Source organism: Centruroides vittatus, unplaced genomic scaffold (assembly GCF_030686945.1).
Source record: "Centruroides vittatus isolate TY-2023 unplaced genomic scaffold, ASM3068694v2 scaffold_1152, whole genome shotgun sequence".
NCBI lineage: Eukaryota > Metazoa > Arthropoda > Arachnida > Scorpiones > Buthidae > Centruroides > Centruroides vittatus.
In genome coordinates, this window is record NW_027122670.1 from 518,806 (window position 1) to 546,342 (window position 27,537).

The 27,537-nt window shown below is 28.8% G+C and overlaps 1 protein-coding gene across 1 annotated transcript in view; it reads right to left on the bottom strand.

The window, feature by feature from the left end:
- Window positions 1-27,537, bottom strand: part of LOC136986507 (uncharacterized) — a 114,980-nt gene that overhangs the window by 48,132 nt on the left and 39,311 nt on the right. Inside the window, exons 9-17 of the mRNA XM_067284060.1 lie at window positions 27,101-27,149; window positions 25,784-25,883; window positions 16,210-16,316; window positions 16,069-16,131; window positions 15,505-15,691; window positions 13,990-14,193; window positions 10,810-11,020; window positions 8,755-8,899; window positions 3,223-3,300 (exon numbers count right to left, since the gene is read on the bottom strand). Of these exons, the coding sequence (XP_067140161.1) occupies window positions 3,223-3,300; window positions 8,755-8,899; window positions 10,810-11,020; window positions 13,990-14,193; window positions 15,505-15,691; window positions 16,069-16,131; window positions 16,210-16,316; window positions 25,784-25,883; window positions 27,101-27,149 (1,144 nt within the window). The remainder of the gene's footprint in view (window positions 1-3,222; window positions 3,301-8,754; window positions 8,900-10,809; window positions 11,021-13,989; window positions 14,194-15,504; window positions 15,692-16,068; window positions 16,132-16,209; window positions 16,317-25,783; window positions 25,884-27,100; window positions 27,150-27,537) is intronic.

Below are 27,537 nucleotides of genomic sequence, written 5' to 3' on the forward strand. Positions count from 1 at the left end.
TTAAATCATTACATATTTGACATTTAAAATACTTTTGCTCTTTTGATGTTTTTACCTACTAATTTTTTTTTTATTTTATTTCTTTATATTTCTTGCTTAAGTCTTTCTATTTCATAAACTAAGATTTTTCTTCTTTGTTTTAACTTACGCAATAATAAACTCGGATAAATCAAATAACTTCTAACACTAACACTCAATTTCAATCCGAAAAATTTCCAATGTTAAATTGGAGTGACATGAAAAATAAAATTGTTACTGATTCTCAATTTTAAATACTGTTTATGTACACAGAGATCCACAGATTTTAAAATCATTCTTGTAATTTTGCTTAACAGTCAATTCTAATCAATACAAGAATTTTATTATTTAAAATAATATTTCAAAAGTATATAACTATCAGTTTTGTATTAAAAATAATTATTATAATATAATTTACATCATTGCACTATGGTCAAAAAATCTCAAAATTTTGGCCAAAGCCCATGTTTTACATTTAGTACATTTCCCTTAATTTCATCTCAGCAACTCTGTAAGGCTAATACCCTCATCTGACATTTGGCTGTTTTCAAGTTAACATCAAATTTCAAAGCATGTGTATTGGTAGTAAGGAGTGAACAACTGACTTTCAAAATAAAAGTATTGATACAAGTGTGTATTTGAACTGGACTATATTACAAATAAAAGTATTTTCATTTTAATAACTATCATAATATAAATTAATCAAGTGGACATTTCCTACATTAATTTTCTAAAGTAAAACTTAACAAACTTTAGAAAAATCACTAACATATGCTACCCTTGTAGATTTTATATATTGTTAAAATGAACCTTTTTAAACAAGAAAATTGGAATTACACCTGCTCCTGCCTGCCTCCAATTTTATTTTTTCCATTTTTTAGGGACCATCCATTTTCAAAATGAAGATCTGTTCAAATTGAGGTATGAAGAAAAGCATCAAGGCAATAAAATATCAGTGGTTTTGAATTATATTTTAACTCAATTCAATGAGAATGATCTACTTCAAGATTTCAAGTAAAACAAAAAGTTTGTAAATGGTATGGTAATACTTCTTCAAACTGGCAGGCATGTAACAGAATTTTAGAGATATTTAGAAACATGCAGAGTGGCTTAAGGCAGAAGTAACTTATGAAATGATGATAAATCAAAGGGAATTTCAACACATAAGAGAATGATCATGTCTTCATTACACAGAAAAAGCAGCTTGATCAAAAAGAGAAACCTACAGCAACATTATTGAAAAAACTAAGATGAAGTAAGGTTAATTGTCAAAGCAGCAAGTATAGTGGCTTAGCAAAAAGGAGAAAATGATTTTGCTGTAGTATTAAAAGAGACTGCAAAAATTCTCACAAGACCATCTAAAATCAGAAGAATGCTACTTCGAAAAGAAAAGACCCATTTAAGATACATGCCAAAAGAAGAATTGGCTTTCATATTGGATAACAATATAAGCAAACAGCAGCACAGGTATCACTTGTACAACACAGTTTTGCACTAACATGGTTTGGGAAATTATCTACACAAAATCTCAAAATTTTTAAGTACAAACTGTTATTGATATTTTTTTATTCAAGCAAGCATTGTGTTGTCTCAAATTTGCCTACAGATTTTAGAATATTGAAATTTGCAATTTGTTTTAAGCCTTTCATCAGATTTAATGAAAACTGATAAAAAGAAATTGCACTTCCTTGTTCTAGCATTCCTATCAACCAATGTCATTGTCATTGCTTTCAGACTTTAGCCTTTAAGAATGTCTTGATGTTTTGTTTTTATAATCTTTGTATCTAGTAAAATTTAAATAAAAAAGGTTAAGGTAGATGTGAGAACCCAGGCTAGTGTGAGTTATTTAATTAGTGAGAACCTGATTTAATCTTATTAATATTTTTGACAAAAAAAAATTAAAGGAAAAAGTATTCCATGTCATAGATACAGCCAATGAACTTCATAAAATTTTCCCCATGGATAGCACTTCCTCTCTGAGTGACACAGCTTCCAAAAAACTACTCATGAGGGATATTGGAGGAAAAAGAGTGTGTATTGGAGCAATAGTATCGTCCTTTTTCTTGACTCTGCGGTTGCAGAGTCAAGAAAAAGGATGGAACATTTTGCCTAGTCATTGACTACTGGAAATCATAGTAAGATTGCTAAAATAGACCCATATCCCTCACCATTGGTGCAAGAAGCCATATACTTTTCAACCATAGACACATTATCAGGATTTTGGCAGTTAGGCAGTTGGATTCTATGGGCTCTTGAAGCTGAAATATGTTAAGGAGAGGAAAGAGCATATTTTAAAGGAAAAAGAATATCTGGACAAAGAAACAAGCAATTTAAAAGCTATTAATATAGAAATTCCAAATAAAAAATTATCTGCATCAAGTATAAATTATTTATGATGATAATTGATGAAGTTCACAATGTATTAACGGGCACTAAAACCAAATCAATCTTACCCAATTTGTGGAGCTACTCCAATGAAGTTTTTGGGAATCGAAGATTTCAACTCTGAAGTATTTGAAACAAAATCAAATACACTATAGTATAGAAAGGTTTATCGAATATATTTTTATATATTTCATACAAGCAGGAAATTTAAAAAAATGGCAAATACAAGAAAATGTACAGAAATAAAAGTTAAAAGAATGAAAACAAAAAATTCAAAAGAGATTTTGAGAAAAAACAAGTTTATATATAGAAAAAACCAAGAGCCAATGGAAATGGGAGCATTAATGATTGAAATACAGCCTGTTGTGCATTTTCCTAACCAGCACTGTTTTCTCAAATTACAAATGTTAATCTGCAATTTCCAAATTATATTTGATTGATCTATCATGCCAATATCCTTTAAATATCAGCATGTTTGAAGATTTTTGTTTTCAAATAGCCCTCGGAAAAATTTCCATGATATCTGATGACTGCAACAGTGCACAAAGTATTCATTCATGGAAAGCAAATCCTAACCGATACTGTACTACCTGCTGGATATTTTGGAGATGATGTTGCTAAGTCACAAAATAAACTTTATAATAAGGATAAGAAATACCATGCAAAAATAAAACACTCATGGTAATAATCTGCAAGATGTTTTCAACAGAGCAATAGACACTTCAGATCCCATTATTTCAAGTATAAGACTCAATAATCGCTTACAATTAAGAAAAAGATTGAATCTACCTGCAGAAGTTATTGCTTTGTTATGTATACCTGAAAGGGAACCTCGGTCTTCAGCATTCTTCTTTGAACTTGTTGCAGATGACTCAGATGTTCAAGAATATGATGAACCTGAAGTTGAAAGTAGTTTCTTTTGTGATTTGGAACAACTAGATTACTCCAATTGTAATTCTAAGTTATAATATTGTAAGGGTTTGAATACTTATATTAAACATGTACTGATTTTACTTTTTTATAACATTGTTCATTGAATTCAAGAAAATATATGCAATTTTTGTATATTAGTAAATAATTTTATTAAATAAATAAATGCTTATCCTAAAAATTACAGTTTCTTAATTTTAGCCAAAAATTTGGGTGTTCAGACCATAGTGCATTGTCAAGGACTTTTTGTGTGTATTTACTGTCTGGAATTCATAGACTGGATTGTAGTTTCTCAATCTAGATTTTTAGTGATATAATCATGTATATTCAGATCTACATTTAGTCATACCATTTTATTCTGATTCAAAACAAACTATAAAATTTACTAATAAATCAAAATAGTTTGATATCAATTATTTGAGCATTCTTTTCTGAGAAGCACTAAGAAAAAAGTACCAATATTTGAAAATTATTATCTAGAGAAAACAATAACGGACCCAAAATTAACATCTTTACAGGCATATTTTATAAAAAAGAAAATTATTTCAAACTCATTCAAATTTAATAGATTAATAATACCCCATTATTCAATTTTTCTGTATCTATGAAATCTTATTTCAAGTAATTTATTTATAATAAATACACTAGCTTACAGAACAAAGGAAACAATCTGAAACACATTTATACAACAGAGAGTAACAAATTACTTCACTATGATTAAGAGTTGCAATGTGTGTGTTGAAAACTTACACTACATAATTTGAAAGGAAACAATCTACATAGAATTTATTTTATTATATATATAGAAAGAACAAAAACAAATTAACAAGTGTCATCTAAAAATAATTGGAAATTTTAAACTCCTTATTTATATCATCCATAAAATACAAATCTAATATTTTTTTTAAAGGAATCAGTTTATTACTTGATCAAATATTTTTCAAGACTATTATACATCATTGTTTTATCGAAGATTATTAACATTAAAATCAAACAAACATACAATTCCCACTACCTTAAAAATTATTATTTTTCTCATCTTATGGATGATGGTTTTTGTTTTTAATTAACCTTTGTTTACAAAGTTTTTTTCCCAATTGTTAATCAATAAATAAATCCTAAAAGAGTTAATCAAAACTAAAAATTTTTGTCAGTCTTTTACATCTTATAACAAGTGTGTTAGCTAAAAAAAAAAAAAAGTACAATGTAATATAAAAAAATGTCAAGTTTAAAAGAATTAATACCAAATGAGTAATTCTATTTTAAATAACTGATATATTTAAATAATTGTAATCATTTGGTTAGCATAATATAATAAATTTATATCTATGTTTGTTGTCTTTACTATCTCAGTCTCTATCTTATATCTGTGTATATCTGTTAAATACTTATGTCACAAACAAATTTCAATTACAGTAGAGCTTCATTTATCCGAAAGCCAGTCAACCGAAACGTCAGTTAACTGAAAGCTTTCCAGTCGAACTGTGTCGTGCTGAATCAAACGTTTTTGATTTTTGATACTAGATTAACTTCTAAAGTATAATTTTTCTGTTTTTATATTTTTCAATATATTTATTTTTTGTACAAAATAAAGAGATAATTTTTAACGATACAATAGCCTTGATTATTATTATAAAAATTTTCGTTAGGCTTAAAATCGACGAAAATTCAACACGAAGTGACACGCAACGGAGAAAAATTTCAACATTAGATAGGTTAATATATTTTTTCGTACATAATCGGTTATCTGAACAACTCCAGTCCCCAATTGATTCGGATAAATGACGTTCCACTGTATTTAAATTTATTTTATTTGAAATGAAAAAAATATGTATTGGCATTCATTTACTACCCATTCTTAATGAAAACTGTTTTACTATTTGAAGAATTATGTTTGTATGATATTCAAATGACACCATTAAAAAAAAAAAAAAACTATCATTTTTTAATAACATCTTTGAAATTCATCAAGTTTTAAAGAAATTATTCTAAATTAATAATAAAGATATAAATTTAGTCAATGATCTATTTTTATCGTCTGAATGTGAATAATGTCAACATAAAATTGTCAGAAATTAAAGTTAGCTAAAATTCTATATATATGGAAAAAAGTATTCTATGAATATTTATAAATATGTTTCAAATTTACTTGTATATTAAAAAGCTCACTTTTAGAAAATATCAATTTCACTGGTACTATAGCTATGTTAGCATGCATATGCATCTTAATATCTGATCAAACAAATATCAATTATTATAAAATATGAAAACATTAATCAGTTATTAATATCAACTTGATTTTGCTGGCCATGATCATAAACAGGATTAATCAATACCTTAAATAAAATTAAAACAGGAAAATAACTGAAAAAATTGGTAACTGAACACCTCCTGATTACAAATAATAATAAAAATATTTGCTCTCAGTACATTTTTCCAAATTCAGTTAAGTTGATATCAAGTTTCAATAGATATAATTTTATAAAATGAGTTTTTATCCAAATAAAAAAATTTTAACTTATACAAGGACATAAATCACAAATTTCCTTTATAGGATTTATATCAGTGATAAGCAATCTTTTCTGAATAAGGACATGAGGGAACTTTGTAGGCTTCTGGTAGGGTGTATACATTTTTTCTTATGTAGCCGGCTGAGAACAAGCATTTCCCTCATAGCCGTAACTATCAGTACACTAGGTAATCAAAATAATATATTCTAATGGTAAGAAAATTAGTAATATAGTTTATTCTCAACTTTTCACTAGTTAAATTTAGTTTGAATGCTCTTTGTTATGAATATCAGCTAAATCAGGGTTGCATAAAAACATAAAAAAGAATAATAAAATTACATTGCCAAAGCCTGAGATATTTGGACCTCACAGGATGCAGGTTGTTAAGGACTGATTTATATTACATAAATATTGAATATTTCCAATTCATTAACACTGCTATGGAACCTTATGCTAATTTAATCATAAATTTGTTGATTTTAACTCTTTAAATACAAAATCTGCCAAAATCAGCTTAATTCATTCAAAATAAAAATCGGCCAAAGGAAAAGTAATTTAAATTGTTGTGTTATACAAATTCCCCTCATAGCCTGAGGGGTAAAAACAATTTCATCTCCAGGTATATAAAAAGAAGAAATTTTCAGAGCTTGAAGAGTTAAGACAAATCAACAAATAAAACAAAGATAAGTGATTTGAAAAATAAATGCTTTAGCAGTATTGAAAATTATTACAAAAAGTTTAGCATAGTAGATACATAGTATTGATAGATTATATGAAGTAATGAACAAACAAAACAAACAAGCATGATGATGATAAACATTCATCAAAATGAGTGATGGATTATGAAAACATTGTAAACCAGCTGCTTTGCAAATGACAGAAAACTAAATGAATTATATAATTTTCTTGAATATTAAAGATTTTCATATTTTGGCCAGTAGGTTTTAAACCATCAATTATTGTTTAAAAAATCTAAATTTTTATAAGATCAAATAATATGGTAAACTGACCAAAAATTTAAAATTCTGTTTGTTTTTCTTCTAAGAAATTCTTCCTTTTGATAATTTGAAAAATGATATTATATGGCAACTAATTTTTGGTTTTGAGTTAAATAAAATAAATTATTTATTATATTTGGTGCTAGTGCACTTTTTCTGTAGGCAGACTTATCACACTGGACAGTTACAGAACAAAAAAATTGAAACACTTTTTTCCTTTCCTATGTATTTATTGCAAAATGCATTTTGCAATAGAAATTCTTCTGAAGAATCTTCTCTGTTGAGGGAAATTTCCATTTTATTAAAGTTTTACTTTACTTATATATTATTAGTTAAGTCAATGTGAAGACAATTCATCTAATTGTCTTAACTAATGTTATAAGATTAAGCAAACTTTTTGAATTTAACAATATGCAGATACCCTAAAATCACAAATCATGTTTAAGATATAATATATCAAGAGACAGGCAGATCCTAAAACTATTTTCTACAATTAAGAATAGTAATCAGAGAAAATGATAAAAATAAACATAAGAAATAGCAAGTTTTGGTATTGGCACAGTTATTAGTTTTAAAGTACTTTTTCAAAAATATAATGTAAAGATTGCATTGTAAATTGTATCCATATAAATATTGTACATTTTCTATATGTTCTAGTTATGAAATTTGACATTATTCATTGTTGCATAAATCTCTTCTTACTGGCCATCACATATGGACAAAATTATTGAGCAAAAAAGTAAAATCTTGCTCTATTTGGTTTATATGTCAGTTTCAATAAGATTTCAGAAAAAAAAAATTTCATTTTTTACTTCTATTAACATTTTAGGCTCTATTTTATGTACATGGTGGGAAAGAAAGTCACTTAACACCCCCTGCTACAGAGTATAGAATGTACCCAAAGTTAGTTTGCTTATGTCAGGAACACATTACATCAAGGGGGTAAATGATTGGTGTGTGTTACACGCACAGCTACCATCTTGAATGCAACTCCAAAACTGTAAATGGGAAGAGGGTCATGTGACATAACATTTAGGGTCAGAACTTCACAAGGAATTGCTGAAAGATTTATTGACTTACTTTGAATGGTTACAGAGTTATTAATGTGTTTCCTTTGTTATTACAGATGTGAAGAACAGACAACACAATGACCCTAACACAAGAAGAATGCATCAAAATTATCCTGATGGCAGGCTAGAGAAGTTCCAGAGTGATTGCACAGGATTTTAAACAAATGTCATCCACACCAAGACTTATGTCACATGTAGCAGTTGCCAAGCTACTCCAGAAATCCAGGGAGACAGGATCAGTCCAGATACGAGATGATCAGGCCTGTGCAATCAACCTGGAACTTCTCTGCCACCAGGACAATTTCAATGCATTCTTCCTGTGTCGGGGGCATTGTGTTGTCTGTTCTTCACATCTGTAACAACAAAGAAAACACGTTAATAACTGCGTAACTATCTGAGGTAAGTCAATCCGAGGAAGTCTTTCAGCAATCAATTCCTTGTAGTTCTGATCCTAAATGATGTGTCACATGATCTCCTTCCCATTTATAGTTTTGGTTTTGCAATTCAATATGGTTGCGAATTTGATGGTACCATGCATGCAACACACATCAATCCGTTTTTCTCCTTGGTCTAATGTGTTCCTGACATGAGTGAATTAACTTTGGGTACATTCTATATTCATAGCAGGGATGTTAAGTGACTTTCTTTCCCACCCTGTATTTTCTTTCCTAGCTTACATTAATTAAATAAATATTCTATCATAATCAAATAAAGGAAAAGGTAAATATATCTGATAAAATTAGTACACATGCTAAATTAAAATAAAATTTTTAATTTAGCATAACTCTTATTATTTTAAGTTAATATAAAAATTTATATATAATTATTAACTTAAAATCTTACCTGATTGAGAAGTTCAACTGATATATCAGTTGTAAATCCAATTGCCTTTAGTCTAGTGTTAAGGAGATCAATACTGCTTTCTGTTATGTAACGAATCTGGTTTTCTAAATTGGAAGCTTTAATTGATAGGGTTTTTTTTCTTTTCCTAAACAAAAAAAATTTATATATTATATATCTATTATATATATATATGTATAAAATAAAATTAATTAATTAAAAGGGACCTATAATATTAATAAACCATATTCATGAATCACTGATATAAGATTTTCATTTAACTACATTAAATCATGTTTCTTTTTTACCAATTCATATTATTAAATTAATCCTCCTTTCCAAAATCTTTAATTTTTTTAGAAAATATAAAAGATTTTTCCATACAAATAAACAATGATGAAAAATGCTTAAAATTTTTAAGCTAATTAAAAAAAAATTACTATTAAGACAGCTATACAGTTCAAAAAATTGCAATTTAGTACATTATTAAAACCAGTACTATTAATAATAGTAATATTTTATTACTATTATTTATTGAAAAAATTAATTTTACAAATAATGAATTATAAGTTTGTACTTCACCCCAAGTAGTTCCAGATGATTACCTAGACAGTTATGTAACAACTTAAAACATTTAAAAAAATTTTAATTGTAAGTATGTTTTTACTATAATGAATTACATTTAGTCTGATTTTTCTGATTATACAGAACAAAATTTTATATCATCACATCAAGTACATTACTTGAGAAAAATACATACAAACCAAGGTATTCACACTACAATGGGTAACATTCAGTAGTTCTAAATGTCCTGTGTACCAGAAGTTAAAGAAGCACAGTTTATTGGCAAAGAGTACTAGGAGTAGGTTAACCTAACCATTTGATGTCAGAGAAAACAAAAATCCCCTTATATCAATTCTGTGTAAAATGAGACCATACTGTACTATTATATGAATAATATATTAACAGTAGGAAGACACACAGTATGTTTATCTATAACATTTCAACATTCTGATTGATTCTGTATTATATTCTATAATCATACATTCCATATTATATCATCATCCAAAAATCTAATCAGTTAAAAATACCTTAAATTCAAGTTTTTATTTGATTAGCTTTAAAAACTAAAAGTAGACTATGGACTAGTATGCTATTGGGTATTATAGTAAGCATATCATCATCATCATCAAGAAAACTTTTAGCAGGAGCAAAGTGATGTTGCAGTTGCAATCTGAAATTTTTTCCTAGGAAATATAATAAAAATTAATTGTTGTTAAAAACCTAGGTTTTAAAAATTTTAAATAATTTGAATATTGATGATTCAATGTTAACTTTTAGCAGTTTAACTTACATTTGTTTTATATTTATTTTAATATGCTAATTAACAATAAAATTATTAATCTCTCTTACAAAATGCTTTACAAAGCTGTGTGGTATTCCTCCTCTGTCTGATATTTCTGCTTCTTCTATATTAATAACAAGCATAACTAATAGCAAGTATGAAAAAATATTCAAAGAAAGAAATAATTCAACTTGTACACACAACACAACATTGTCAACCAAAAGCAGTAACATATGATACCAATAACAGATTAAGCAACAGTTATAAGTTTATGCTGTATGCCCATATGCATATGTGCACACAGCATAAACTTATTATGTGTAACATTTTTAATAAATTCTTATATACAAAGAATATTCATATTTCACTTGAATATCCATTATTGCTTATAAAAGAACAACTGATTTCTTTTCTCAAGTTATTGATAAAACTATCAATTTGTAAACAATGTCTAGTAAAAATTTATGAATGCTAATTGAAATATAAAGTTTACAACCATTAGTAAGAAAATTATCATATAAAGAAAAATAAAGTTGCCAATTAAATAATATACTACCTAAATGATTTGTTTACATAAACTGTATAACAATTAACAATGACTTAAATTCTAAAGTTTATTTAAAAATTTAAAATAAGTACAATATACATTATTGTTAATTTTTAATTTCATTTGTCTTTTATTTATAACTAAATATATTTTAAATTCAGCATACAAACCAACCTTTTCTTTTTCAATTTCCTTTTTAATTTCAGACTGATAGTTTGATGATTTCATATATTTAATAAATTGAATCATTTGGCTTTTATATGTATCTAAAAGAGTAAAAAGACTTTGTGGAATATCATCATCTTCAATTTCATTTTCAATTTTAGTTGCTAATTTTTTGTCAATGCATCCAGGAGCTGGCTCTGATCTTGTAGTAGCTATTGAAACAAAAATTAAAATTAATGAATAATTAACATATTTAAAAACTAAATTTTTAATGTAAGAAGTTTAATTCAATATATCTCTGATAAATTAATACACTTGGTTAAATTTATTATAAAACAGATTAAAAATTAATACATAGAAACTTCACTGTATTTTAGAACTCTGCAATTGCTGCTTTCAGCAGCCCAAAGTTTTATGTTGCAAAATGATGAAAAATGCCAGAGTTAGGCAATGCTCTATGCATTATTATTATTTAGAATAATTCTTTGACAAAGACATCAGCTATGTAGTGACAGAATGATTATTTTATATTATTAATTAATCAAAGAAAACGAGCAACAATAAAAATAAATAATTTTTTCACATTTTAATCTCATCATAGAGTAATGGTAAAATAAAAGCAGAGATTTACACTAAAAGTTACAGTTTATAATAAAAGTTGGTATATGACACTGCAGTCAATATTGACAGAATTAATTTATTTATTGCCTTTTTGTCTTTTTTACCATTGAAAAGTACATATGTTTATTTTACTAATACATGCTTTTTTATTACAGTATTAGATTCTAAAAAATTAAAATAGTTTAGTCTAAAAACAGAAATGATTATTAATTTTATTTTATTATTTAAATAGATAGTGTAAGTGTTAAAAATAATGCAAAAAAAGTCTTATCAATAATTAACATATAATTAGCAAAAAAAAAAGCAGCAAAAATTCAAAGTTGGAGTGAGCAACATGTGCTCTAATGTTTAAAAAACTAAATTACTAACCCCCCCATATTCACCAACATGAGTTACAGTTAAAAGTTAACCAATGAGCATTCACATACCAAAAATAAAGCAAAAGGTGATTGGTTAACTCGAGACTTAACCCTAATTCATGTTGGTGAATACAGAGGTACATGGCACATAAGCATGCTTGCCTTTCCATACACTTAACATTATGATTTGCCACTCTGCCATGCCTGAAACACTGCACCATTCACAAATTTCCATCATCCATAGGATAAGAGCTTTAATTCAATACCTGAACTGTATTTTTAGATGAAGTTGTTTATACTAATAATATATTTTTTTACTATTCCAACTTTTTCATATTTATAATTGAGTCTTATAGACTCAATTATAAATGTTCTAAAAATTAATACATATAATATATTGAGTCTGTAAGACTTAGTTTGAATAAAACTAAGTATTATAGACTCAGACCCTCTTTAAATTAATATATCAGGTCAGTCCATAAGTTCATGCATATTTTTATCTACAAAAAAGCAGCAAAAATTTTTAATTAAATTTTATTTCAATTTATAATGTATTCACCATTATTTTGTACAATTTCTTGCCATCTTGATGATAGCTTTTTAATCCAGTCATTGTAAAATGATTTCGGTTTTGAATCAAAATATTCAGAAATAGCCTTTTTTACATTGTTCTCATCCTCAAAAGTTTTCCCTTTTAAAAAATTCTGCAAACTGCGAAAAAGATAATAATCACTGGGAGCAATATCTGGCGAATATGGTGGATGAGGTAAAATTTTCCAGTTGTAGCTTTCAAGTTTCTGTACAGTTATTTTTGCAGCATGTGGTCTGGCATTGTTATGCTGCAAGAGAACCTGCTTTCTGTTCACTAACGACGGTCAATTTTTTTTCAATTTTTCATTTGAACGCTCTAATTGCTCACAATGCATTTGAGCTGTAATTGTTTGATTAGGTTCTAACAGCTCAAAGTGAATTACACCTGACATATCCCACCAAGCAGACAAAAGAATTTTTTTTTGGATGCAACCCACCTTTTGCAGTCTGTTTTGGCTGCTTGTCGTGATCCATCCATTGTCTTTTTCTTGTCGCATTATTATAGAGGATCTATTTTTCGTCTCCAGTAACCAGCCTACCAAGAAAAGGTTCTAAAGCAATACGGGATAAAAGAGACGTGCAAATGTTTACACGTTGTTGTCAGTTAGCTATTGACAGTTCATGTGGTATCCATTTTCCTAGCTTTGAAACTTATCCGATTTGTTGTAGGTGTCTATGAACAGTTCCATGGGATGAATTTAAACGTTCCAATGTTCCACAATTTCATCAACTGTTAAAGATGGTTCTGCTTCAACTAGTGCAGAGAGAGCATCATCATCAAAGTCAACAGGTCTTCCAGTACGAGCCTTATCCTCAACACTAAAATCATTGTTTCTAAATCTTTCAAACCACTTCTGTGCAGTCTTTGCACTAATTACAATTTCATTATGTACAGTATTTATCTTTTTGGCTGCATTTGTAGCATTCTCACCACTTAAAAATAAAAAGTATAAAACATGTCTTCTATATTCATCGATTACTTCCATTTTAACAAAACTAAACAACTGAAATGTTCACAATTCTGAACAGTATTATATAAATGAGATCCAATTTAACACTTCAGTGTAAAAATTATCACATTAGACTGACATTTTTAACAGCAAAACAAGATTTTCTCAAGGTCATAAAAATGCCCATGGACTTATGGACTGACCTGATATAAATAATTATAAATATGAAAAAGTTAATAATAATAATATTTTTTTATTCTAAGACAATAAAAGCTTCAAGTAAACAGATTATGTTTGAAATGAATTATTTAAGAGTCATAATGTTCTACGGATATCCAGCATTAAACTTTGATACTTCACAATACAAAATAGTTGACTTTTCAAAATTTTGGAATTTTCTTTTAACATATTAGACATCTTTCCACAGGACCATTTACTATTTTTGTAAGAATTTGCTTATGCTCAAACATTTAATGCCAATGAGTACGACTAGTAGAACTTTGCCTCATTTTCAGCATGCAGATAAATAGTTAAACAATTTCTGATATCATGACCAATACTCTCTAATTAAATATATTAAAAAATTATTATTAAGCCATTGATAATAAACAATAAAAAGTAGTTTTTAATTCTATTACATTAAATAAAAATATATTTTACCTGAACTTGATGTACTTAAAATAGTTTGGGCATGTAATAAATCTAAGCCATTTAATTTAATCTGCCTTCTAGATTTTTTTGCTTTAGCAATTAGTTTCTTTGGCCTGCCTGGTTTCTTTCTCCGGTCAATTGGTCTTTTTAACTTTCTGTGTCTTTGCTTTTTCACTATTTTAAGATGATGTGAAGTTTTCTGACTAATTGGCTCTATTCAATTTAAAAAATGTTATAAATCAATAACATATATCATAATATATTGAAATTTAAAAAGTTAATAAATTTTATTTTTTCCAATTACTATTAAAATCCAGCAACAATTGCATAACATCCCTGGCAAAAAAAAATTGCATGGTGCCATCTCTTATATGTTATTTAAAAACTTTTTATATAATTAATTATTATAAAATGGCAAAAATCTTAATTTAAGCAGATGGAAAAACTGGATTGTCCCAAAATAAACTAAACCTTGATAAATCCAGCTACAAATTTATTGAAATAAAAACGTTTTCAATCAGATTTTACAAAAAAAGTCACACTGCATCAATCTTAGAGATGCAAAGAACGTATCAAACGCATGGCGGGCATTTTACGAAATGTAATTTATGAGCATTTTATTAAGAATTACATCTTACGAATTTTTAAAATGTTTGATATTTATTAATTTATTTCATTTTACAAGGTTATTTTCCATGTTTATTAATAATTACATTTTGATTATTAATTCTTAAAATTTTTGTATTTGAGACTTCAGTATTTTGAATTTGTAATTATACATTCTAAAATGAATTACCAATGATCGCCTTAAAAATCGGGCTATAAATTGGCTAATTAAATGATTGATATAAAGTAATTTGTTACTACAGGTAGATGTTAGGCACCATCTCTTATCTAAGTTAATAATTATAATTTTAAATAAATATTAAATAAATTTAGAACCTTCTGGAATAAAAGAACTGACCCGGGGCAAGGCTTGAACCCACAACCTCCACTTGCCATGCAGTGTGCTTGCCAGTTACATCACCCGGACCCTGAGCGAGTCTTCGCTTCCAGAAGTATATTAATTTAGATAGTTTAAGGCGATTGTTGATAATTCAGTATATACTCATCAGGCTTAGAGAGGTTCATTTATATGATACATTCTAAAGAATTTGAAAAGCTTGTAACTGAAGATCAGTAAAATCTGATTGAGAATGTTTTCATTTCAATAAATTTGTAGCTGGATTTATCAAGGTTTAGTTTATTTGTTTGAAAAGCTTAATTTTGAGGGTAAATAAGAATTTTACAAAAAAATGTTAAGTGCTAATAACGAATAAAATCTTCATTATGTTTGACCCAACTCGAGATATGACAACTCCCCTCTATTTCCCCACCCTCTAGACCAACTGACATGTTTTTTTTTTATTTTAATTATTTTTATTTTAATTATATTCACAAACATTTGCATTTAAAAACACATTTCATTCTGAGTGGATAATAATTTATAAATTTAATTATAATAATATAAACTGAAAAGCTTACCATTTTCTTCATTACTATCTTGTCCACTACTATTACTGGTTTTATTTTTATTATTACACCAATCAGACCATGCTTTTCTTGTAGTTGGTCCAAATATATTATTTTGATCTTTTGACTGACTTGAGAATGAATCATTGGTATTCTCATCAGTTATCTGAATTTTATTCTTTTTATTTTTCATTTCTTCCTCCTTAAAACAAAAAATTAGTGTTATATAAATATGAAATTAATTTTCACAGATTTTAAAATTATTTTGAATACATAGTCAATCCTTTTTTAAATATTCACATATTTAACAGAAGATACTCCATCAATACATCTTTAAGAATACTGATTAAAATTTTATTACAGACAAACTAATCTATTAAAATTATATCAATTGTTTACAAAATGTTAATACTTTTATACTGTTGAACAAAATCTCTTTCTGATATGAAATATGGTATTACTAAACACGCACACATTAAATTATTCTTTCTATATAATTTAATCTATAAAAACTAATTTTCATTGAATAAAAATTTATACTAAAACTTAAATTTTTATATTCAAATGTTGACTTACTTTATTTGTATTGTTGTTATTGTTAGGTTTTTGACACTTTGTTCTTTGGAAATAATGCTCCAACTAAAAAATAAACAAATAATACTTTTTAGCTTTCTCTAACTTATATTATTAAATTATTTAATTTTTATAACTTCTTACTTTTGTCCTATCGATTGTATGAAGAAAATATGAAACAGGTTTACCAGTCCAAGATACAGATCCTTTAAGAGGTGTTATTTCTCTAACATGCATTATCGTCCCAATATCTAAAGGCAAACATTTTGACTTACAAAAATTTTAATATCTCAAATAATGGAAAAGTTAATAAAAACACATAAAAGAAATTAACTTTATAAGTAGCAAATAAATTGTTACCAAATCAAATAATAATAATGTCTCTCACCAGTCACCACCTTGATGTGGTGAGAGAGCTTAGTAATTCTGGTCAACCACAGAGCTATGCCAGCTGGAGCATCTGCTCCTGGTCAGGTCACTCATGCTAGTATGGTCTGTGAGGAGAAATGAAGCCAAAAGTCACTGAACCCACATCTGTGGTTAGATCTCCACAGATGTATTAAACTTGGATCTAACCATGATCCAAGTTTAATAAAGGCTCAGACATCACCTGCGTTAACAAGATCTGCACTCATGAGTTAGGCAGAGGCTCACATTCAAAAAATATGTCAGTCTCCCTTGACCACGAGGGGTGAAAGCAGCACTGGTCCAAGTATGGCTGCTGCAATGCCCATACCAGTCTTAGGAAACCAGACTAATTTTGATGTTTCTGAAGCAATCCAGCCACAGACCAGTAAGGCAGGTAAATCATGCCAGAGGATGAAATAAACATTGGAAAGAAAGAGTTTATCATACTACACCATCACAAAACTCAAAACAGACATGACAGCATACAGACAACAGTTACATCACTTGTTTTCACAACATTATACCACATACACTACACAAAAGTCTAGAAACATTAAAACTTAATAAAAACATATATTGAATACATGTCACATTGTTAGGAAGTTTCTAGATGTTGACACATACACCAATAACACAGCTTAATGTTACATTTGTTTGGGTAGCTATGCCTTGACTTTAGTCTGACATAGGACTTGGCACCAGAATCAGCTGAGCATGTTATTTGCAACATAATAACAACCAAACTGTATTTCTGAAAAATGGTTAAGAAGTATTGAAAAGTATCATTATTTCATCAATTTTAATACAGTAATACCAAACTTATGCGATAGGTGGGACCGAGCAATAACCGCGTAAGTCAAATTCATGTAAGTTGGGGTATAATTTCGCTTATAAATACATACAAATTATTTTTAATTGGGGCCACAGACTAAAGAAAACAATAATTTAGAAAAAAACATTTAATAAAATCTTAGATAATACATATGTATAACAAATTATATTATTAAAATCGTAAACCAAAGTTATTTTGATGTAGAAGACTTCGTAAAATCTAACAAATTCGTCTAACAGCTCAAAGATTTTTTTCTCCTGCAAAATTTCCTTGTAGCATGCTAATAATTTTTTATTTCTCGTTTTGTAGAAGAAATGCACTCTTCATTGGAGTCTTATTTTCTAAAATTTGTAACCCCTTTTCAATTGAACTGAGGCCTTCTGTCAAATTTTCACAGCTTTGAGAATTTTTTCTTTACCTTTTATAATTGTTCTGACCGTTGATTCTGGTAGATCTTTGCCAATTCACAAATTTTCATTTTTGTATTGAAGTCTTTAATAATGTTAACTTTACATTCCAAAGATAAAGTTTTTCTTTTCTTGTTTGATGCAGAAGAATCAGTTCTACTTCGTTTGGATGACATAGTAGAGTCTCTCAAGTCTCCGTAGATATAACAAACACATAAATAATAACACAAAATAAATTGTAGCTATGTGTCAATTCTGCACACATGTCTGAACATCTTAGCTGAACAATAGTGTGAGGGAAGTGAGTAATCAAGAGTTGCGTGACGCTCAAACAAAAGATGAATCGATGAGATTTGAAAATCACATAACTCCTGGTTCACGTAAGATGGGGTAGCGTAAGTCGAGGTATTACTGTATACATTTTTACCCAATTTTTCTAGTTATAAATAGAAACATTTCTTAGAATTAATAGTCTTACATTTACAGTACAAAACAGTGATCAGAAATCATCGGGAGCAAAGTAACAGTGCATAATGCACAAATAGTATTTTCAACTATATTGCTTAATAGCCACATTAGTTCAAATGAGCTTTACTAGAAATGAGTGTTTAGTTTTAAACCTCTTTTTAATGTTTAGAATGCCTACAAGACATTATTATGATGTATCATTATAGCAAACAGTTATTACAGTAGAGAGTCGTTAATCTGAACCCCGGTAATCCAAATCGCCGGTTATCCGAACGATTTTCAGTTGGACTGTGTTGTGCTGAATCAAACGTTTTTGATACTAGATTAACTTCTAAAGTATAATTTTTCTGTTTTTATATTTTTCAATATATTTATTTTGTTTGTACAAAATAAAGAAATAATTTTTAACAATACGATAGCCTCGATTATTATTATAAAAATTTTCGTTAGGCTTAAAATCGACGAAAATTCAACACAAAGCGACACGCAACGGAAAAAAATTTGAACATCGGACAGGTTAATATATTTTTTCGTACATAATCGGTTATCTGAACAAATCACTAATCCGAACAACCCCAGTCCCCAATTGATTCGGATTAATGACTCTCTACTGTATATATGAGAAAGGACAAGGAAACAGAACTACCAAACATTACCTGTTTCATGGCATTTGTATTCTTTTCCTAAACTTTTGCTACTTATAAACAATAAAACTGATTAAGATTTTTTTTATGGAAAAAAATTTTAAATAAAATTCATTTAAAAATTCATGATTCATCTCAGAACTGAGGGAACAGGGAACACAGTAAATATTTTCATGATTATTAAATCAAAAGAAAGTATAGATTACATTTTTCTTATTGACTATTTCTCAAATATATTTAAAAATTATGAAATTTAAATGAATGAAATGTGAACAAAGATTTAATTTTTAAATTTCAAAGTATTTACTTGTATAAACCATAAGAATATTTAAGGGCAACTGATGCAATGACTTAACTTTCAACCATTAGCATAAAATAATAATAGTGTAATTAGTATCATATCTCAAGAATCCATACTAACTGTATATTCATAGCATTCTGCAAAAACAATACTACAAAGAATGCAACACATCATTTCAAAACTATTTTAATAGTATCAAACACTTTTGCTTCTGAACCACTATATGTTTTGGGAATTCATCCCAAAATTTTCTAAAAGAATTCAAAATAAATCAACTTCCATTCTTGACAAAATGATATTTTATTATGCCTACAAATCTATTAAAGTGAAATTTTTCCAAATTATACACAAGGCAGATTATATAATACTTTTGCCACATAACCAGTGGTGATATTCGAAATATTTAACAAGGGGTTCGCTAGCAGAAAATTTTTCCCTGACAATCACCGACAAATGAAATGGAAGTTTTAGCTAGAAATAAATACAATACCTTTTCTTGCGATATATCTAATAATCAGTGGCGTATTTGGAACGTAACGAGCCCTGGGCGAAGACCAGGTAACAATAGTATATTAGTGCTGTCGACTTTTTATTTTTTTTCTTTTTTAGGCAGAGAAATTTTTCACCCCGAAATGGCACTGTTCGTAATAGGCAGATGTCATCATCTCTCGAGATACATTATCCTTTTTCTTTCACTGTCCATAACCCGACACGTGTTCCACAGCCATCTTGTATTATCTCATGCGAGCGAGATTCTGGGATCTCTCTTATGACTGGATCTACTTTCAAGAACTCTCTTGAATCAATCGCGATTACCGTATTTTGCGGACTATAAGACGCACTTTTTTCTTCAAAAAATTGCCTCCAAAATTCAGGTGCGTCTTATTGTCCATAGCGTCTTATAGGTATTTTTTAAAAAAAGTTGCTTAAAAATTAAGGTGTGTCTTATAGTCTGTAGCGTCTTATAGTCCGTAAAATACGGTAAACCTCGTTTCGGTGAGAGAGATCGCACCAAAACAGTCCCCGACCTTGCTCACAACCTAGATTGAAATGCTCAGTGCGAACGGGATATAAGGCCCTAGTTTAGTAGTATTACAGAGTATAATATGTATATTTTAATATAGTTTTAAAAAAACAAACCCACTGAGAAATGTTCCGTGTGTTTAACAAGGTTCAGGAAACTGAAAATTTTAACAACGGGTTCGACCAAACCTGTGCGAACCCACTGAATATCACCACTGCACATAACTATACCTATCAATACAGTTATCTTTTAGAAATTGTAGATAAGTTAAAACTCTCCAATTTCAGTCCTAACTCAACTCCTTCAATTTTCTATGTAAAACTCAAACTAATTATGGCAATAATTTTATCAAGAATTTTTTCTAAAATACTTCAATATAGTTTTGTACCAAAATAATGGTATTCATCTAGCATTATACCAATAGCAAAAAAAAAATTTTCTGACCCATCATTTCTTTACCTGTTGCAGCAGAATGCATCAACTATTACTAACTTACCTGATATAATGTCTATAATCCTAGAAAAAAAAATCAACTTATGCAGCTTACATTGACATAAGTCAAGTCTTTGACTCCATACTTGTAAATATACTTTTAGATATGCGCCAGAACTATTTTGATATTAATTCAGCTGTTCACTCCTGGCTGAACAACTTTTCAGCCTGATTATACAAGATCAAAGTAAGGGATTTTACTTTTCTTGATTTTCCATCTTTGTGAGGCTGGGACTTCATACCCCCCAATTGGAAAACTGGCTGTCAAGTTAGAGCCATTAAATCGTGACTTATTTCGTAAACAGAACCAGTGTGGCCGAGGAACGGAGTGCAAGACAATTTAATTGTCGCATTCCAGACCTAATTGACAGATCCCCGATTGTACATTGTGAGAACAACTGAGGGATCGTCCAATGGGGTAACTTTGGTCAGTCATCTTACAGAGTTCAAAGCGAAATTTGTCCAGCTCTCCTACAGAGGGGACGGCAGTTGGGACTGAATGGTCCCAGCTGCTACTTCTCCAAGTCAGAAAAACAAACAAAATTTATGGGTCCATCATCCGGGGAAGGGCTTGACCCGACTCCGGAGGGAAATGGCCCAGACGGGGAGTTTGGGGATGCTTGGCGACCCCACAACCCAAATCATGTCCCTGGCAACAGACCAGGGACCAATAGAATTAAAGGGGACAATCATTCGGACCAACCAAAATCTTGGGATTTTAGGTAAAAGGATATAAAAGTCCAAGGACACGAGGAGGTTGGGATAAAACAGTCCAGTCGACTCAGCTTGGGATTGTAGGGGAAAAGGTGAACAAACCAAGTACAGCAGAAGACTTCCTGGACCGAACTTCCCACTGCAGACTTCTCCATGGGATGAATTAGGGAATTAACTTCCCAACAGAACATCGTGAACGCCATGGTCTTGTGCTACATGGACCTTGCTACCACTTCCTCCTCCAAATGATTAAAGGAAAATCCTCAACAACCTATGCAGGAGAACCTTTTTTTTCCGGTGTGTGACTCACTTGCCCCTAGGAAGGACTCTCCATCATTTGGATGCTATTTTTTTGCCGGACAGATCATTGTTTCTATTGTAAGCATGTTTTTATATAAATAAATGTGTTAATTTGGAAAAACAGTCTCTCTGTGAGTCTCTCTGCATCCCCCATACGTTAAAAAGGCTTTCTTGTGTCATCCTGACAGATCGCGGGCAAAGCAAGGGTCGTAACCTTTTCACCTAAGGTTGACCCCTAAGCAAGTAGTGTTGGACGAGCAAAATCCATATTAGTGACCTCACACTGGTGTCAAGAAGTTGAGATTTAAGTCTCCAGTCTCCACTGGGCACTCCTATATAAACCATCCTCACATCTTCCTTCTTTTCTCTGGCCCTCATAGTCCTTGCAGGACCTTGTCCTCATCCAGGATTTTCACCCATTCCCCTCTATTTTGAGCTTTCCTTCTCCAGCAGCTCACACCCATCCTTCTCAAATCATCTTTAACCAGTATTAAACAAAGATCAATTTTATGTGAACTTGTCAATGTATCTTTTCTGCATACATTGACAAGTTGTTTATTAATATAAATTATTCCATCATCACTTATGTTGTTAAACCATGACCTACTGTTCTCCAATCCAATCTACACCTCTTATCCTCTGCTTTTAGTAAAGTTAACCTTAGAATTAATATACAAAAATCTGTAATAATGTGTTTTTCTTTGCTCAGGAATCTGTTCCTATCACCTCTATTTATAAATACTCACAAACTGGAATATGTCAACACATACAACAACCTTGAAATTATTTCCAATATTAAACTAACTTTTAAAAACAATATAAACAAGATAGTAAAATTATTGGCTATTTATCATGGGATATTATGGCATTTTTGTAAAACCATATCCTCTAAATCTGTTTTACAGTCCATATTCTTTGCAAATTTTCAATCCCTGAAACTAATGCTTTTCCATTTGGTCTATGGAAGCACCATCTTTACTTGCAAAAATATTGAGAGAACTCAATAAACTTTATCTACTTTTAAATAAGTTTAGTAAGTAACCTACTGCAAACCAATAACCCAAATCTTGCTAGAGTAAGACTAGGACTTCCAGATTTCTTTGAACATTTCAATTGTATTCTCTTTTTTAATATTTTAACAGTCTAATTCCACAACATGCCAGAACACTCACAACACTATGGGTATTCATAGTCCTCATTTCTGTTTGTCATTGTCACACAGATCTTTTTCTTTTCTTTTCTTTACTAAATATCAGACAATATGGGTTTGATGGAATGTCTACTTCATGAAAAATTACCTCATTATATAAAAAATTTTGACATGCCTGCTTATAACTTTTCAATTAATATTTACTTTTTTATTCTTATTCTTATTATACAAGGGTTATTTTTTAAATAAGGTCCATTTGTGAATGAGAGTGAGAATGACACGTAATCGCGGCAGTGCGTATGTACGTCTGCTCCAAGCATGCTTTGTGCGCATTTAAACACTATTTGCGGCCATATCGTCTGTCTGTTTGCTGAGCTGTAAAAGTTGAGTAACCCACCGACTGTGAGATACGATCTGTTATTCAATTCTTGAGTGCAAGAAACTTGGCAGCATCGGAAATTCACTGTCAGATTTGTGAAGTTTACGATGATAATGCTACGAGTGACAGAAAATTCCAAAGAGGGTGAGAATGTTCAATGATGGGCGGGTTAATGCACATAATGAGCCACACCCTAGCCAACCTTCTCTGATTTCTGAAGATTTGGTTTGTGATGTGAATAACAAAATTCAACAGGGCTGACAATTCACAATTTCAATGTTATCAATTGAATTTCCACAGGTTTCAGGATAAGTTTTGTATACCATTGTTTCAGAGAAACTGAATTATGCTCCATTACTGCTCATGACAATGTAAGGCCACATGTTTCTGCACAAGCACAAGGTCTAATCAGTTCTTTTGGATGGGAACAATTGGATCATCTACATGACAGTCCAGACCTTGCAAACAGTGATTTTCACTTGTTTTGATACTTTTAGTTGTTTGGTGGTCATCAGTTCATCAACAATGAAGAAGTGAAAACTGTAATCATGGACTGGGCTTTTTCACAAGCGGCAGATTTCTTTGAAGTTGGAATTCATAAACTTGTTGAGCAGTATGAAAAATGTTTGAACAAAAATGAGAATTATATAGAAAAGTAGATAAAAGTATGTAGAATATGGGAAAAAATATATTTTAATGATATTTACAGTATTTTTCTTGTTATTAAAAAAACGGACTTTATTTAAAAAATAGCCTTCATATTTTTAATTTTTATTCATGCCTTTTTGCTATTTACAATATATCGCAATTACTCTCTTAATTTATCATATTGCTAAATATATGTTTTTTAATAAATAAAGATAAAAATACATATAAACTACCTGTCCATTGTGTATGTATTTTATGTATCGTGTTATAGCTTTGTTTATTTTCTCTGTTTTATTGTATTTTTAAATCTTTTTTCAGCTTGTTGTGTAATGGGGTAAAAATCAACTTCCTGATGGCACTTCTAAAATTCAATTTAGAATAAACGAATATCTCAACTAACTTTACATTTAGAATCATTCCTATATACTGTACTTAATGAAAGTGAATAAAGAGAGATCCAATATCAGGCAGGATATACATAAAAAGAAAGAAAAAGAAACAGCATGAAAAAACTAACATTCAACAAGGCAAAAAACAAATATCTTAGAATAATCATATACCCTGTTAATTCAGCTGCTCTGACTCTAGTTTTTAACATTTATATTAACTTACACATTTACATATTCAAAATCTTTGTAATAAAAAAAAATTAAATATCAGTCTTTATAAATTATAAATAAAGAAATGTCTTTAAATTTATGAATATTTTAAAAATATGTTTAATCAAGTTTCAGCCTTATATTTGTTAATACATTATTGCTGTCTATCAAGTTTAAAACTTTATTTTAAATGAAATACATTATTTTCTTTTAACATTTTATTAACTTAAAATTTTACCATTATAATCCTTATATATGTTATGGACAAAGTGATTAATATGGGTATTTTGAATAATGACCAACAAAATCAAACATTGTAATAAATTTCAATAATTTATCAAATTGACCGGTCATTATGAATACTGCTACCACCTAGTCGGGCAAAGTGATAATAATATGTTGAAGAGTGATCATCCGACATACGCTAGCCAATCAGAACTTACATCTTAGTCGCATATGCATACTGCATTTAGTACTGAATTTTAAAGTTATGTGACCAGTAGTTAATCTTTTTTCTTTGATAAAAGTAACGATCATGGAGGAATCATTAAGTGACATGAACAACCAATTAAACGAGTTAATAGCAGAAAAAGGTGAAAACAATTAAATTTTTAAAAATCAGCATATTTGTTAATGATAAAAAAAGTGAAAGTCAAAAATGAAAATTACTTCTAACTTACCAGAAGAATATCAGTTAATAGTACTTTGAAGTAATTCACAAAAAATAAATATTTATAAATGAAATAAGTGGAGTTTTTTTTAGTCAAATTTAAAATTTGATACTAACACGATACACACATGCGACTGAGTGCTGATTGGCTAGTGTATGTCGGATGATCACTCCTCAACGTATTATCATCACTTTGCCCGACTAGGTGGTAGCAATATTCATAATGACCGGTCAATTTGATAAATGAATCAATATTTATCACACTGCGCACTCTTTTTGGTCATTATTCATAATGCCCGATTAATCACTTTGTCCATAACATATAAATCCCTAAAGTTAAAATACAATAGCTGATAAAATTATTTTTAATTATAATGCTATCAATTAAAGTAATGTTTAATTCATATCATACTTAAGAGCTATGTCATCTCAATTATAACATTTTAAAATTATGCCATCATATACCACTTCAAAAATGAATGTTTTAAAAATTTTTAAATACTATTTATTCACTTTCAAAACTTATGAAAAAATATTTGTGAATTTATGATTTAATTTTGTATTTACATAATTATTTTGTTTTTCCTTAAACTGTACATAAACATTTAATAAATAAATATTTATAACAATATTTAAAAAATGTTCATTAAAAACATTTAACCTAGTAATATAAACTTCTTACCACTTAAATTCCTATCAGTTATACGAAAATGAAGAGGACAGAAGGCTTTTGAAGAAACAATTCTTGCTGTATCTTTTAATTCAGCAAACCTCATTTTTAACTGGAAAAATAAATCATTTATTTAATTTGTTCATAGTAAAAATTTTTTTGGATTTTAGACACATTTAGAGTTTAATTACTTTTTAAAAATGATATCAACTATATTTCCCTAAACATAAAATTTTGTTCAAATTGCTTTATATTTGGGTCTTACTTAAGGAACAGTACAATAATGATACTGCCTATATCTGATATCAATCACAAAAGGTTTTAGAATATGGTTACTATATCTTTTGCTGATTGGATTACTAATTCCTGTATGACCTGGTTATTCAACATTGAATCCACTTTACTATTGTTTAAAGAAAATATATCAGTATAAAAATAATTAAAAAAAACCATGTTATAATTAAATAGCATTTTGTACTGTATAGTGTTATTACTTTAATTATGAAAAGATTTAAAACAAAAGTTACTCTTTGAAGTGATGCACTGTTTGTCTAAGAAATATATAACTAATTTTTGAATATGATAAACATTAGATATCATATTTCAGTCTTTATCATATTGAAATATACCATTACATACAAATGTCTCTTCTATTGAAGACAAATGAAAACAAATAATTTCAGATTACACTGATAGCCTAGTGTGTTTATCTTTTGTATTAATATAATCAACTAGAGTGTTTTTTGTTTCTACACAAATTAACACTATACTACAAGAAAACTTTATTAATACATCACATGTAATTCTGTATACTGTGCATGAAAATATAATGCATACAATCTTAAATGTTTGATTTATACAGCTTGTTAAATTTTGAACAATAATTTAATATTTATTATCAATAAAATCGAACATCTGTTCATTGAACAATGATATAATTACATTCTATGAAGAACTGGAATAAGGTAACACACACACAACAAATTATTTTATAAAAAAAAACTTAAATAAAAAAATTGTCCACACAGAACAGTTACTTCAGTTTTCACTGAATTAAACAAGTAAGCTTTATACGATAGCAATATTTGACTACATATGACAATCATTGACAAATATTAGTATATTAGATAACTGAAAAGCTATATTCATGGATAAAACAATCAAAACATATTAGATTTTCTAATGACCTAGTGAGATATGAAGTAAACTTATGAAATGACCATATTTCAATATATTGTGGTTCATGTTGAGAATCTTATGTCAACAAGCAAATAGCTTTAATGTCATTTATTATTAGAAATAGCAACATATCAGGAAAGTGATACTTACCATATGATCAACTCTTGGTCCAAATGCAAAGTTATTTACAAAAATTAATCTAGAAAAAAATACATATATGTATATTAAGTTTAAAACAAAAAAAAAAAAACTGTAAAATAACTAATAACTTACATCACACACACACGTGTATGTATGTATGTATTTTTATAATATGAACAATTAATTTAATTATTATAATTATTATGTTAGTCATTTCCCTGGAAAAATACCATTATAAATTTTGTATCATCAATACCAACTGAATTTCTAAAGAACCATTCAATGACAACACTTGTAAAAAAAAACTTTTTAACATTAAAGAAATGAACATTTCATAATTGGAGTATGGTTTAAAAATGTGTGTGTATATAATATACACACAAATATATATATATTTATATTTAATATAATATAATGTAATTGTATTATAATATTGTAATATAATG